The sequence below is a fragment of the Zootoca vivipara genome, chromosome 1, assembly GCF_963506605.1.
Source record: "Zootoca vivipara chromosome 1, rZooViv1.1, whole genome shotgun sequence".
In the NCBI taxonomy this organism is placed as follows: Eukaryota; Metazoa; Chordata; class Lepidosauria; order Squamata; family Lacertidae; genus Zootoca; species Zootoca vivipara.
In genome coordinates this window covers 88,424,099-88,439,160 of record NC_083276.1, presented here as the reverse complement: position 1 = coordinate 88,439,160, position 15,062 = coordinate 88,424,099, and the positions used below count along the sequence as shown (strand labels likewise).

General features: G+C 40.2%; 1 protein-coding gene across 1 annotated transcript in view; it reads left to right on the top strand.

Moving 5' to 3' along the window:
• The window catches only part of CNTNAP5 (contactin associated protein family member 5), a 302,130-nt gene that overhangs the window by 245,522 nt on the left and 41,546 nt on the right, over positions 1 to 15,062 (top strand). Inside the window, exons 14-16 of the mRNA XM_035128546.2 lie at positions 7,909 to 8,065; positions 13,327 to 13,454; positions 14,110 to 14,280. Coding sequence (XP_034984437.2) covers positions 7,909 to 8,065; positions 13,327 to 13,454; positions 14,110 to 14,280 — 456 coding nt within the window. The remainder of the gene's footprint in view (positions 1 to 7,908; positions 8,066 to 13,326; positions 13,455 to 14,109; positions 14,281 to 15,062) is intronic.

Below are 15,062 nucleotides of genomic sequence, written 5' to 3'. Positions count from 1 at the left end.
GAATCTCTTTTACTTCCCCGACAAATAGCTGCTGGGCCCATTTTCTTGCAATTTGGTAGATTTAATAAAATCAGGGAGACTCCTGTGCTCTGAAAATTTCACCTACTTTGTTGATTAGATTTCCCATTATAGAGAATGGGGACAGCAAAGCTGGTTTTCTACTCTGTTGGTTGGAATACTAGTTGCAGTTCAAAGCAGAAAGATCACAAAGCAACTCAAGAACGCGTGGGGTAGGATTCAGCTAAGTTGTTGCATACACAGAACAAGGTCTGCTCATGCAATGGGGCTCTATACTCTTCTATTTTGTCAGGTAGGGTGTACATAAATGAAAAATAAATGCTTATGAAAAGTGTGTCAGGAATAGTGACAAAAATAGCATCTCACTCCCCGCCCCCCCGCCAATTCTCCCGCACACCATCTAGCAAGTAAAAACATGACAATGTCATTGCAATCCAAATTTCCAGCCTCTTACACCACTTCAGTGACTAGTATTTATAGAAATAGGAAAACTCAAAAGTCTGACAATATCACATACAGCTTTTCAGTTACTAAATGTTACAGAGAAGAAAGATAGATCTAGGGCAGCTTTATTTTTGCTGCAGCAGCCATACATCTTTCACCATGTGCAGGAATTAAATAAAGAGGTCAGGGGTTGACAGTTATGTATCTTCTATCAAACTGTATTGGAGGAGGGGTGGTGGTTTGATGACTACAGAGCTTGTATGGAACAGCATTTGTTGAAACAAACTCTCCATAGCTGTTCTGCTTTTGTATCAGCTTTCTTTTCTTCCCATCCCCTTCGCTTTCTCTTTTCTGAGCCCAGTTCTCTCTTTGCTGCGCCTGATATAAAAACCCTAATGTATCTATTATGAGTGAATTCTCTGTCTTACAGAATGGGAATGGGGAGGGGGAGAGAGAGAGATCAACTCTTAATGTGCTTATTTGTGCAATTGGTTTCCATCTGCTATTTGGGACAAAATAAATATGTTATAGAAAATCACATGAACATTGAATCAAGCTGCAGTGCTTTGCCATGAGTGGTTTTTTATTCATAGACACGTAAAGTTAAATTCCTGCTGTGCAAGACCATGGCTGGCTTGCAGAACTTAATATGCTCTTCAAGAAGAAAGAAATATCTTGGAACTTTCAGTGAAGAGAAGGAGATTTGTTTCTTTCGGATTCAACCCTGTGCTATAAAATTGAGAATCAGGGAGTAAGACAAATACGAGTATTATTTGTGCTTGTGCTGCTTCTCCTTCTCCCCCACTCTTGACCAAGAGCAGGTAGGTTTGATCCTGCAGAGTGCTTCTTCCTTCTGAATAGCAACTGATGCTGTGCAGGATTGAATCCTTCCATGTACCAAATGGGGTTGTATTCTGTGTGGTGCTGCTCCTTCACAGGTGGCCTCCCTGTGTGGTGGTATTTCAGGTGGAGGAGACAAGTAGAGGCTTGGCAGGAAGAAGCAGAGGTTGAGAAAGAAAGGTATCCACTCATCCTCACCCCTACCTTGTCACAAGAAGACATAGTAGCCTTGAGGGTCCCTCTTTTTCATGGTTTCTCCTTATTTTCACCCATGCTGGGCCTCTCCTTCCTATGTCCTGACAGGCCTGCATCACTTTGTGCCATCCTGTGGTGAACTGGGGCTATCTTAGCCCAAGTCGACTGATGCCCAGATTCCCCCAAATCAGCCCACTTTGGTTCAAAACTCAGGCTTTGGCTGAATCCAGCACACAACCCTACTGTATGCACCACACCTGCCAAGTCTCCTGCTGAAAAATGCAGGATGAGCAGCGGTGCAGCACCAGAAGTTGCGTAGAAGCAACTTCCGGGGCCACTCTGACCATGTGTGGGCACCGGAAATAGGGCAGAGCAGCACTGGAAGTCACTTCTACACATGCCTGGTGGCCATCTTGGTGGTGGCCGCATGGTGGCTGCCATCTTGGTGACAGCCGCCGCCATGTGGCCACTACCAAGATGGCCACCGGGTGTGCATAGAAGTGACTTCTGGTGCCTCTTTGCCCTATTTCTGGTGCCCACACATGGTTAGAGCAGCACCCAAAATGGAGGCTCCGTGGCAGGAAGGAAATCCGGGGGATTTCCGGGATTTTTCACCATTCCGGAGAACAGCGGGAAACGGATTAAAATCCAGGGGTTTCCCACGAAAAACGGGATACTTGGCAGCTAAGATATGCGCCTGAGGGAGTGGTACAGAGGTTGTCATTTTTGTGTTTGTGTGTGTGTGTGCGCGCGCTCCAGAGTCCATCATCCCTGACCATTAAATATGCTGGCTGAGGCTGATGGGAATTGTAGTGCAAAAATATCTGGAGCAGGCATAGGTAAACTCGGCCCTATGTTTTGGGACTACAACTCCCATCATCCCTGACCACTGGTCCTGTTAGCTAGGGATGATGGGAGTTGTAGTCCCAAAACATCGGGAGGGCCGAGTTTGCCTATGCCTGATCTGGAGCATATCGGGCTACCCCTGTGTATAAAGCATAGCTAAAACACTTTTAAAATAAGTCAGCTAGGAAAATTATTTATTCTCTTGACTAAAGGAAATTTCCCTAATGTCTCAAAAGTTTATACCTTTTTGCTATGAGTTCAGATGCCACCTTTTTTTTAACAATGAAGGGATTGTGGATCCTTGAAAACGCCATCTTTGAGGAGAAATCTCCAAAATGTTAATTGTGCTATAACTGTTCTAAGAATTTGAAACTTGTTACCTCTACACACAGCCTTGGCAAATTCCAAGCATGTAAAAATAAATACATATATGCTGGGTAGCCTTCATGTGCATAGCTGCCAAGTTATCCCTTTTTTAAAGGGATTTTCCCTTATGCTGAATAGGCTTCCTCGCGAGAAAAGGGAAAACTTGGCAGCTATGTTCATGTGCTAAATAAATTGGATCATGCTTACTAAGGTCTATGCAAAAGGTAGGTGGTGTGTGTGTGTGTGTTGTATCTTCTGCCATTGAGAGGTGGTACCTTAGAACAGACCCTTTTTGCTGGAAGTTTTGTTTTTATTTTGGTCCACTTAAGGTGTCTGTGGTAAGCATATATGAGGGCACACTGTGGAGCAACAAAAACATAACAGTATAATTATATTGCTTCTGAACAGCATGTTAAGCAAATACACTCAAGGAATAGCATAATTAAATCCTTCTAAAGCATGTGTTAAAGTTCTTTGTTGAACCTATATGAGGGTCTCTATGACCCTCATTCCTCTCTTTATTGCACTTCAAGTGAGTTACTATTTCATTTCTTAGTGGCAGAATCAGATGCTACAAGAGATACTTTAAAAGATACATTAGACCATAGAAGTCTATTCCCTATCCTTTGTCAGATAGTTCCCTCCAGTGTATTAGCAAGTACTCTATTTAGCCTGGTTTTAAATGACTCAAACTTTGGCAAGTCTACTACTATCAAAGACTTTGATATATCTTTTGGTTGGTTTTAGTACAATAAAATAGATATAGTCAAACACAGAGAAGACATTATAAAACTGTTCATTCTTAATACCCCAGTGATGGCTGTTTATCATATGATTATGCTCCAGTTTAATGATCCTATCCAAGAGGCAATAATATGCAGCTTGACTTTGATTAATGTTCACCATTATTTCCTAATAGCCACACAAAGTTGTATTTTAAAGCTAAATATTGTCTTCCCCCGAATTAGCACATTTTTAATTAGGCAGATAACTTCTGTCGTGTCTATTTAAATTGTCAGTTAAATTAGATTGCTAATCCTAAATACACTTGGATGTTCCTGCAATTTCTATAAAAGGCATTAGGCAAGATCTGGTGCACTTTTTTTTTCTCTTAGCCCTTCAACGAAAAGAAAGACTCATCTTATAGAATATCAATTGGTTCCAAAACTAGCTAGCACTAGTAGGTATAAATTAGGAGTGTGCCCCAACCACAATGTTTGGCTTGAACCCTAATTCAGCAGTCTATAAGCAGCCCATTGCAGCTGATACTAATTGAGAGGATGCCCAGTTTGGCTCAAGGGTCTGAGTCCTCTTTTTCCCTCCTGGGAAATTTAAACATGACTATAGCTATTGGGGCTTTTTGACAGAAGTGGATGGAATTTGCAGGTATAGAAGCCTTTTCAATGTGAATAAAGCTTCCCAAATAGATTCAGAGGCTTTTGTGCTGGCTGTGGTTAAAGTTGGTTTGCTTTAAAAAAAGAACAGAATCTATAACTTTTTAATATGGGCCAGGATTGGTTTAAAATTGTCCCTTCTGAGGCATGGCTCCTCCAATTTCCAGAAGAATATTTGCAGTACTTGTCCCACAAGGGCAGCCATCACAGTTTTAGGATGGAAATCCATTAATCTCCCCTAGTGTTCTGTAAGCAATATGCCTGAGTAAAGTGCCCCTGAGTAAGAAACCTGCCAGACTGCAGATGAATTGGTCCTGGGCCATTTGTGTGAGCATCTCCACCCCCATTATTCAGCCTGGGCACTGAGGTCCAGCTCTGAGGACCTTCCAGTGGTTCCCTCACTGCGAGAAGTGAGGTTACAGGGAACCAGGCAGAGGGCCTTCTCGGTAGTGGCTCTGCCCTCTGGAACACCCTCCCATCAGATGTCAAACAAATAAACAACTATCTGACTTTTAGAAGAAATCTGAAGGCAGCCTTGTTTAGAGAAGTTTTTTAATGTTTGCTGTGTTTTAAATATTCTGTTGGGAGCTGGCCAGAGTGGCTGGGGAAACCCAGCCAGATCGGCAGGGTATAAATATTATTATTATTATTATTATTATTATTATTATTATTATTCCTTTAAAGGTGATTTTGTGGTGAGAAGAAGTAATGGGTTTGTTTTTTGAGGAAAACAATTCCTTCTGATTAGTCACAGAGGAGCTCTTCCTCTCAACCTTCTTCATTCCCATCCTGACATCATCCATAAATTTAGAGACATAAGATTTGCTCTTGCAAAGCTATTCCCTTCCTGAAAGCACTGGGATTGGAGAGCACTAGTCACTAAAATTGCCTTTGATTTCACAATGTACTGATCTGTCACAAGGGACCTCTCCCTCTATACCTTTTCCCCACACTGGTGTCTGCTCTCCCTTCCCTCATTATTCTTTTCTGGTGTTATAGTAAGCTTAAACACAATAAATTCACTTTCAGCAACTGCTTTTCTGCAGCATTTTGTATATGTGCATGTGGGCCTGTGGTCTGGATTGATGAGGTGCCATGGAATACTTCAGGGTTCCTCCCTTTGAATTTTACTATCTCATAGAGATTCCACTTTGCCTCTGGCAAGCCCAAAATACCTCTGAGGTTTCCCATTTTGCTCCACTTGCATACCACCATCCATATCTCTCTCTCCCTCTCCCTCTCCCTCTGCTGTAATTGTATGCAACAATAATTTTAAAAGAACGTGTTGACAATAATACACATTAATATTCCAACTTGTGTTCACAAGTTCGAAAAATGCAAAACTGGAAGATGTGTGCTAGGGGAATTCATATCGTCGTCTTTTCTGTTTTTATAATGAGTACCATTGGGCATTGGGCAAAGCCCTTGTTTCCTAATTTGTGATGACCTGATAATCATTCTTCTCTCTTTGTTTCATTGTTTGCAACACTGAAATTTGAAAGCAATAGGATCTGTGGGAAAGCAGTGGGCAATGCAAACCTGACTGAGCAGTTTGCTGAAACTTCTCTTAATTAGTCCACTGCAATTAGTAATTAACCTCATTTCATGTTTTTTTATTTAAAAAATGTTGTCATGGATACATATAATGCAATTAGCTCTTGCTAACATTTTCAATAGCCAACAAGCTAGCCTGCATAAAATTCAAATCATTTTTGCATGTCAGTTCTTTTATTTTTCATGTATTAATACCTAGCTACATTTATAACTGATAAATGAATTAAGGAGTGGAGACCAGACAGTTCTATTTCAAAATGTTAATCTTAGGAAAAATTTCATTCAACAGCTTTGGGTTTCTTTCTGCCTTTTTTGTTTCATGGATTTCACCCACCTACAGTCCCCCAAGGCCCAAACTCCGGCTATTTACATATGAAGTTTCCTGATTTATTTAGTCTTATTTTCATTCTGCAAAGTTAGTCCCAAAACTCTGTATAAGGTACATCTCTGCCTATGTCTATATCTCTTCTAGGAACTGTGCATACTCCAGGCAACATGGGGCTGTGTAATTTACAACTAATAATTTTATTTGGTGCTTTTTCTGGGGGTATGAAGGGGTACACATATCCCTAAACATTTTGTAAATCTAAGTTTGGCCTCAATGAGGGGCCATATTTCAATATGAGTAGGAAAATGAGAGTACCCCTAAACATTTTTTATATTTTTTTAAAGAAAAAAAGCACTGATTGTATTATTTTCTATTCATGTGTTGGCCGCGTAAGCTGTAGAAGCCATTTTTTAATTCTATGTTAGTCAAGTTAAAATCAAGCAAGTTTATATTGGTATTTATTGGCCATTGCTAAATGTCTCCAAAATGTAATACAGGTGTTTCACTAAAGGAGATCCCTGTATAGCATGGGGTTGGACTAAATGACCCATGGGGTCCTTTCCAACTTTACAATTCTATTATTCCAATAGTATTCATGACCATTGTGATAATGTCTGGTGTGCAAAATATTTCAAATAAAGATCCTCAAATTAGGAGCTCTGTGAACATGTGTTTAACACAACACATTGTATAGATGTGTGCATAGATACCCAAGTAGATCTATTAATATTTATGATGCTCACTCAGTGAGGGGCGGAGCCTCTAGCTCTGATCTGTTTGCCATATCACTGTCCATGGCAGCCCCACACGTTGGAGAGCAAACATCTGAGGCAGGGAGCCGGTTGTACTGACATAGGCTCCCTACACAATTTAGTATTGGCCATAGTCAACATTGAATCTTAGCCTTTTCAAAATATTTGGCTCAAATGAAGTCTTCCAGTTACTTTCAAACTTTCCTTCTGCCCACTTCCATCAGTTTGTCAGCATAGTTAAGTAAGCTTGTCGGAATTTTACACTACTAATAGCAACAACTTTATTTTTTTTTAGATGTCACCCATCTGACTGGGTTGCCACAGCCACTTTGGCTAGCTATAAATATGCATAATCAATGTGCAGTTATTCTTTTTTTTATAGGCTTCTAAAAACTCTACCCTTATGAATATTTGCATTTCTTGTAGACCAGAGTTTAGCCAACATGGTACCTCCAAGCTGGCCATTGGACATGTTGGCTGGGGCTGCTGGGAGTTGGAGTCCAACCACACCTGAAGAGCACACCATGTTGGCCATGCCTGTTTTTGGCACTTCCTCAAATTGTTCTGGGAATTAAATGGTTTTATACACCTCTGCAATACAAGAAGTAACTTTCCCATTTTAGAGAATACAGTGGTACCGGTACACTGGTTATGAACTTAATTCGTTCCAGAGGTCCGTTCTTAAGTCAAAACCGTTCTTAACATGAGGCACGCTTTCGCTAATGGGGCCTCCCGCTGCTGCTGCGCTGCCGACGCGGGACTTCCGCTCGCATCCCGGGGCAAAGTTCTCAACTAAGAGCATCTACTTCCGGGTTAGCGGAGTTCATTACTCAAAGCATTCGTAAGGAGGACAGTACGTAACCCGAGGTTCCACTGTAGTTTGGTGATATCATTCATTTAAATATATTTTAAAACGCGGGATGCTTTGAAATCACCCCTCTCTTAGTTAAGATCAGGATGTACAAAAACATATTATGTATGGCTGAATATGTAAATTTGAAACACTGGATTCAATATGCTGACCTTCAGATTTCCAATGTTTATTTTAAATCAGATGCAGAATGATATTCCATCCCAGCTGTAGCAAGAACAAGGACTTCTTACATCTTTTCTCGATTTGCCTACTGACTTCAGATTTCTGATGGCAGGTCTGTTCTTTTTGTTTCCCCAGATGGAATGCCATTTGTTTGGTGGGTTGGTCGAGCCAATGAAAAGCATCCTTACTGGGGAGGGTCTCCTCCTGGAGCCCAGCGCTGTGCATGTGGACTGGAGGAAAGCTGCCTGGATCTGAGATACTTCTGTAACTGTGATGCAGATAAGGACGAATGGTAACTATGGAGATTTGCCCTACACTAATAAAACAGAAGTGAATAAATCAATGCATAAACTTATGGAAAAGGTTGTGCAAGTTTAGTAGGAATAAAAGAGGGTGGATTCTGAGCATCCAATTTTGGGGCCTCCATTGTGATTGCTTTGAAATTGCAGTGCTGGGTCTAACCCAGAAGACCTTCAATGAGAGTTGTATACAATTTTATGGCAGTTCCACAAACTATAAGTTTCTGCACATTACCTTCAGTTAAATAATTTATACAGTATTTGGTTTGAAATTTTTGGAAGGGAAGAAAGCTGAAAAACAGCACATAACAAGTAGAAACTCTCCCGTCTTCAAATTGTTACACTTTGAAGAATAAAAATTCTTCTTCAGTTTTGACTCCTGACCTATATTACAGAAAAAATATAATGCAGTAAGAAAATGGTAAAGTTAGGGGGAAATAGATTTTGTAGAACTGGAAAATGAATAAAAAAACCCCCACTGTTAAAATTATTTGTGATTTATAGAATAGCTACCATCTATCACTTTCTCCTACCATAGAAGCCATTCTATATCACAGATAATTTTGACTGTGGTGCTTTGTTCATTGTCTATTTCTGCAATATCCCTCCTTTTTTAGTTCACCACAGATTGGTATAATTTGTCATCTATATCAATCAATGCCAGTTTTGCATACTTCCATTCACATGTCTATTCTGTCTGGCTCCCACATTAGTCTGAAATATTTTATTAAAAATCTGCACAAGAATATATCCCCATGTATGTGTTTTTAAATATATTTTATTCTAATATACACATTTGCTTACAAAATCCAAGAGATAATTGCGATTTGATCTGCACATTAGTCTGGGAGGTGTTTATCAGATCAATGCATCAGAATGCACAGAAATTGAATTCCTCAAGCAACCCTGGCAGGATTCCTTCCTTTATAAGGGAAGGAGCTCAGTGTTGCGGTGGTGGAAAGCATGGTTAAAAGTTTAATTAACAGGCCTATAGAAGAACAAGTCTTCCTGAAGCCAAATGACTACAAAGGCATATCTTCTCTCACTACCCTATTAGAGTCTTCTGAGAGTGTCAACAAGCAGACCGATAGAGGTGATTCAGCTGACATTGTGTACTTAAACTTTCAAAAAGCTTTCGGCAATGTACCTCACCAAAGGCTCCTGAGTAAACTTAGCAAACATGGAATAAGAGGAGAGGTCCTCTTATGGATCAGTGACTGAAACAGGAAACAGAGATATCCAAAGATGAGCAATGAACCAGACTGGTTCACCTTTCCCCTTTCTTTAACATTGCTTGAGACAGAAATCAACTAGAGTTCCCCTAGATGGAAAGTGAATCACAGGAACCCCTGTGGTGTCTCGGAGGATTAGAGGCATGCATATACATGTGAAGCCAGCCTTCCAAGACAGCAGACTCTTAAAGCATACCCACTGTTGCCACCAATACAAGCTTCTCTCCTGTGCAGATAAGCAGCAGTAGGTGCACAGAGGAGAGAGATCTAGATCAGAAATGTAGTGAAGGCAAAATGTTAAAGCTCCCTCCCCCACAACATGTTTCTGATCTAGGAAGAGATGTACGCAGGAAGTGGAGCTATACAGAAGGCTTGTCCAGATGGGTGCTTGCTCTAGGCCTAGAAAGGTCTGAGTGATTTTCCACTTGTCCCATCCTTTCTAGGCATGGGTCTGAGCAGTTTTTCATTTTTCCCTGCCACTTCCCTCCAGAAAACCCACCATTTAGCACTAAATCAGAGCAGACACCAATCCGGAGAAAAGCTGATTGGTGTCTGCTCCGATTCAGCGGTAAATATTGGGTTTTCCTGGGGAAGAGTGGTGGGACAAATGGAAGTATGGACAAGCCCTGAATCCAACCATTTCTTGGTTCATCTAACTCCGTATTGTCTACAATGACAATTTCTTTCTGGAGTCCTATCTGGAGGGATGCCAGCGATGGAACATGGGACCTTCTGCATGCAAGGCAGATGCTCTCCCACTCAGCTACAGGTCTTCAGGAACTCCAGCATCTGAAATTTAATTCCATAAAACCATCACACCATTACTAACATATCTTGTTTGGCCATATGTTTGCAAACACTCTGGAAGTCAAGTGAGAGCCCAAGCTCATGTCCTGCTTTTGTCACAATCATGTGTCCTTTGAATTGTGCTTCCCTAGTATGATAGAATTGATGTTCAGAATTACTGTTATTTTATTAGAATGTATTCCACTAATTGTAGGGCTGTTTCTGATCAGGACACTAAGGTGCGTAACAAAGTAAATAAGCAGCAATTGTATTGTTATACCAACCTGCACTGATAGACCTTTTAGGGTTTTTGTGTTCCCTTCTGTCAGATACAGGAGGGTCTTGGGCTAGAATAGGAATGGGCAACCTGTGAATCACCAATGTGACTGAACTCCAACTCTGATAATCTGTGCTGGCCAGGGATGCTGGGAGTTTAAGTCAACCAACATATCGAGGATAACATGCCAGCCACCATTTGGGATTATTGAGCTTTCTAGATAAGCCTGACCTTAATGTTATTAACCTTCTAACACCACAGTTATTACATCATTAACTATAGCATCCTGTTTACTATAATGCTGGTTGAACTTTCAGAAGCTTGCATGGCTACAGGGTGCAATGGAAGAATCTCATTAAGCTATCTTCCATTGCATTTTTAATCATCTATAGTGTGCTAGTCTCAAACTTTCAGGATTTGTTTTATTGGCTAGTTTCCCATTTGCATAGCTGCAGACATCTGCTGATGGTACATATTTTCCAAGTGTACTGTATCTATCACAAATTTCATTAAATATCTATGCCACTGAGCCTAGCTACCCACTAGAGGTTTCATTAATGCAAAAGGAGAAGATATACCAATAGGGGTACCATAAGGGATGAAATTATATTTAATGACACCACTACCCTACCATCTGTTGGGCAGGAGGGGAGAGACTGTGAATATCACATCTAGAGACATGACCGGTTTATAATACTGGAGGAACTTGGAATAAAGAGAATGAGCTTTTCTGAATATCAACATAGAAGGGGGAAAAATAGTTCTGTAAGGATGCTGTCCAACTTCTTACTTGTCATTTAATAACTCTGTTGTTGCTTATTCAACTGCTTAATGCAAATCTGAAATAGTGGGTCACATTTGAAACATGTAATGAGTTCAGTCCAGATAGACTAGTTAATTTCCTTACCATTTGGATGTTGCACATAGTTCTGGGTGTGCATGGACAAGGTGCTGTCTGAAAGCACAGGATACATTAACCTTGCTGAAACGAAGCAAGTCTATGGCCAGTAAGGGACAGGAGCCTGGAACAGCAGGTTGAGTTATAAAGACTTTGATACACATGCAAATATCATGGAATAGAACCCTAAGGCTTCTGCTTTCTAAACCTATCTGCTTGCATTGCTGTCATTTTGGCTCTCTTCCCTCCACCGCTCCTTAGGCTGTACCAAACCTAGCACGAGGGACTTCCATCTGATTAATTCATACATAAATTCCATGTGCCTACTTTGTTTTCTTCTGACTTCCCAGATGCTTAAAATAGTTGAATGGGTGTTGAACCCTCATTAGAGTTCCATGTGCAGTTTAAAACTTTGCAGATCTTATCTAAATGCCAGATGAGAGACATGGCAACAGCAAATTATATGGGATAGCATTAAGGAGTATAATGTCCTCTAAGGGCCTTTTCACATAAATACTTTATTGCATAATAAATTCATGTTTGTTTCTCATTTCCTCACCATGCTCTTCACATGTTAACTCAAGGTTGCGCCTCTGTTTCAGGTTTATGTGTTTCTCATACTTGGTAAAGTATGATACATACACCAGATTCTTGGCACTCATATCATAGGCCATGATGGTGATGGCATTTTGGGTGTTTTGTTGTTTTTAAAAACATAATTCTTGAAAGTTTTCTTCTCCACCATTTTTAAAAAATGTAGATAACTCCAGCTGTTCCCCCTAAATGTAGCAAACTCAGAAGCTCCACTCTCCCTCCATCTGAATTGTGGTCAAATATTTAGTAATTCATTTGCTGAAGCTTTATTTTCTGTTGTGTCATTAAAAACAACAACAACAGAAGGATGTGTGCTTTCCTTCTCCTGATCTGGAGTGCACAACACAGGTTCTCTGGTACTTTCCAGAATACAAATATTTAGCTGGATGCTGGAACCATTCTGAGCACCAGTTCTACCATACAGCATGGGGAAGCATGATTCAAAGACCAGAATTGTGGGACATGAGTTGACCATCTACCCTACAGCAACAAGGGTTGCCATTTACTATATGTGGATATGGTATCACACAGAATCATCACTGAAAGGCACCACATGTAATTATCATTGAAATGGTGATGTTTGAAAACCATTTGTGAGTTTCAGCTGGTGCAGGTGTTTGAACATTACATTAAATTGCTTTCAGCAGCTCAAGGTGTGGAGTTACAGAGCAATTGTGTAACACCACTGAAGTAAAAGCGGCGACCATTCTGCATGAAGGTTCCATTCCTGATCCCTGACCGCATTGGTGCATAATAAGCCTTGCCCAATTCCACCCTGTTTTCAGGCCACTTCCAGGCTGATAGCAATAAGCATGTGTGTGATTGTGCATCAATCGGACATGCATTAAATGGTTGCTGTCTGTAGCATCAATTACTTGCGCCATCATTGCTGAAATAGCACCCTGTTACTGCAGATTCAACGACCCGTTTGGAATTCTAACTCTACCAATGATTGTTTCAGGTTGTGTGTTGCTTATTACTTCATGGTGGAATACCATGAGAGCTGGCACTGCATTTGCTTTATAATTTCTATTCCTGTGTGCTGTTGCAAAGACACCATGGCTAATAGGAGCAAGCTACTAAAGAGTACTTCTACCTTTACATTTACACAGGCTAGAGTCATCTACAGTGGTTTTGCTTGGGATCCTGAAACATCTCCAGGGAACCAAAAATGGGGCATTTTATACAGAATTTCCATATCCAATTTCTACTCTGGTTCATCAGACTGTTTACAGAAACAAAAAAAGTTGGAGGTGGGAGGAGTAGTTAGTAGGTGTCAGATGTCAGACATTTTAACTGCTTATCCATGTGTTAATTGCCTATTAAAACCGAGGTACCATTGTTCATACATTTTATCTACATACACTTTAAATCTACTGGACATGCTTTTAGAAATCAAAGTAATAATAAAACAACTATTTCAGCTTTTATTCATATGCCTTTTTATATATACATATATATATCCAGGACCAATGATACTGGCTTCCTTTCCTTCAAAGAACACTTGCCTGTGAACCAGATTGTTGTGACCGACACAAATAGACCTAATTCTGAAGCTGTGTGGAGAATTGGCCCTTTGCGTTGCTATGGAGATAGTGAGTACGAGCCCTTTTCAGTATCCATTTCCTGGCTGCACAAGACCTATGTGTGATTCCTTTGAATATAAATGCCACTTTAAAAAAAAAACAAAAAACACCAGACTCTTAAAAACGATATCACTGTCCGGCTTGTTTAAAGGCACGTGTTGGACCATTTTAAAAGAAACTTGTCGTTAGTGTTGGGGTTTGTGTATAAGTTTGTGTGTGGCATATGCAGTATATTACTTGTGCATTTGTTGGATGACATCCAACATAACATTAAGACAAGAACTTGGAGAGCTGACATTGTGGCAGGTGATTGCGTGCCACGTTTACCTGTCACTGTGTATAATGATAACAGTAGTCATGTAGCATCTTCAGCAAAATGAAAAAGACCCTATGCCTTCAGCTGTTGTGCTCTACTAAGAACAGGCTCCTGTTAGCACAATGGCTGTTATGTAAGTAGACCCCCAAAACTGGGTATCATCCATAGCTTTTCATTTTTCTGTATATTTTGTGTTTTCTTTCCTTTGGTACAGCTAGCTTCATTTCTGTAGGCTATGTCTTTTTAGGACGAGCTAAAAGGATGCACCTTTGGGTTGTTGTTGTTGTTTGCAATTTTGCCCACTATCTGCTTATGGTTAACTATAGAGAAGGTTGTTGCTATTTGCAGGACAGTTCTGGAATGCAGCCTCTTTCAACACTGAGGCATCCTACCTTCTGTTCCCCACCTTCCACGCAGAATTCAGTGCAGACATTTCCTTCTTCTTCAAGACGACAGCTGTGTCCGGGGTCTTCTTGGAAAATCTGGGGATGAAAGACTTCATCCGAGTTGAAATAAGCTGTGAGTGTCTACAGTGATATCATGGTACAATGTTCATACTAACCATCAGAGAATGGGTGTGTGTGATTGTCCATTTGTTTAATATTTCTAGTGAGCTATTTTCTTGGCTTGGGAACTATGTTTGATATTGCGGGTTTACATCCTTTTATATATTGAATTCTATTTTAATTTGCAATTGAATACATTGCATTCTTTCTCTTTTTTAAAGTAGGGAATAAGGTGTGTTTAACAACAACAACTACAAAGATGGTGGTGGTATTTTAGAGATTGGAATTAGGTTTTCAAAACTGCAGAGGTCCGGACTCTAGGAGAAATCTTCTAAGGACTGGGTCGGATAAGCAATAATTGAGAATGATTTCAGTTTTACAGCTGGCACCACCTTGAGAATTGATCATTTTTCTTGCTGGCTGTCAAATATTATCTTTCTTTGTTATTTCATTGTTGCATATGTATCCCTTCTTTCCAACAAATGGTGCTCAAGGTAGCTAACAGCGGCAAAGCCAAAGCAATAAAATGATAATAAAATACAGCAAAATAGCAATGCAAAATGAAGTAAAAAATATAATTGCAGCCAGTTAAAAATCTTATTAATGGGAGCAGGGGGCAAGCAGCTGCATGTAAAGTTCTCTTGTGTTACAAAATGGATTTTGTTTGTTTGTTACATTTGTTTATAATTTAACCATTAGACAAAGAAGCAGAATGAACACACACTAGTATGAGGATGCACAATCTTATTCATGTGCACTAAAGCATCACTAGAGAATAAGTAAAAACTAGTCACA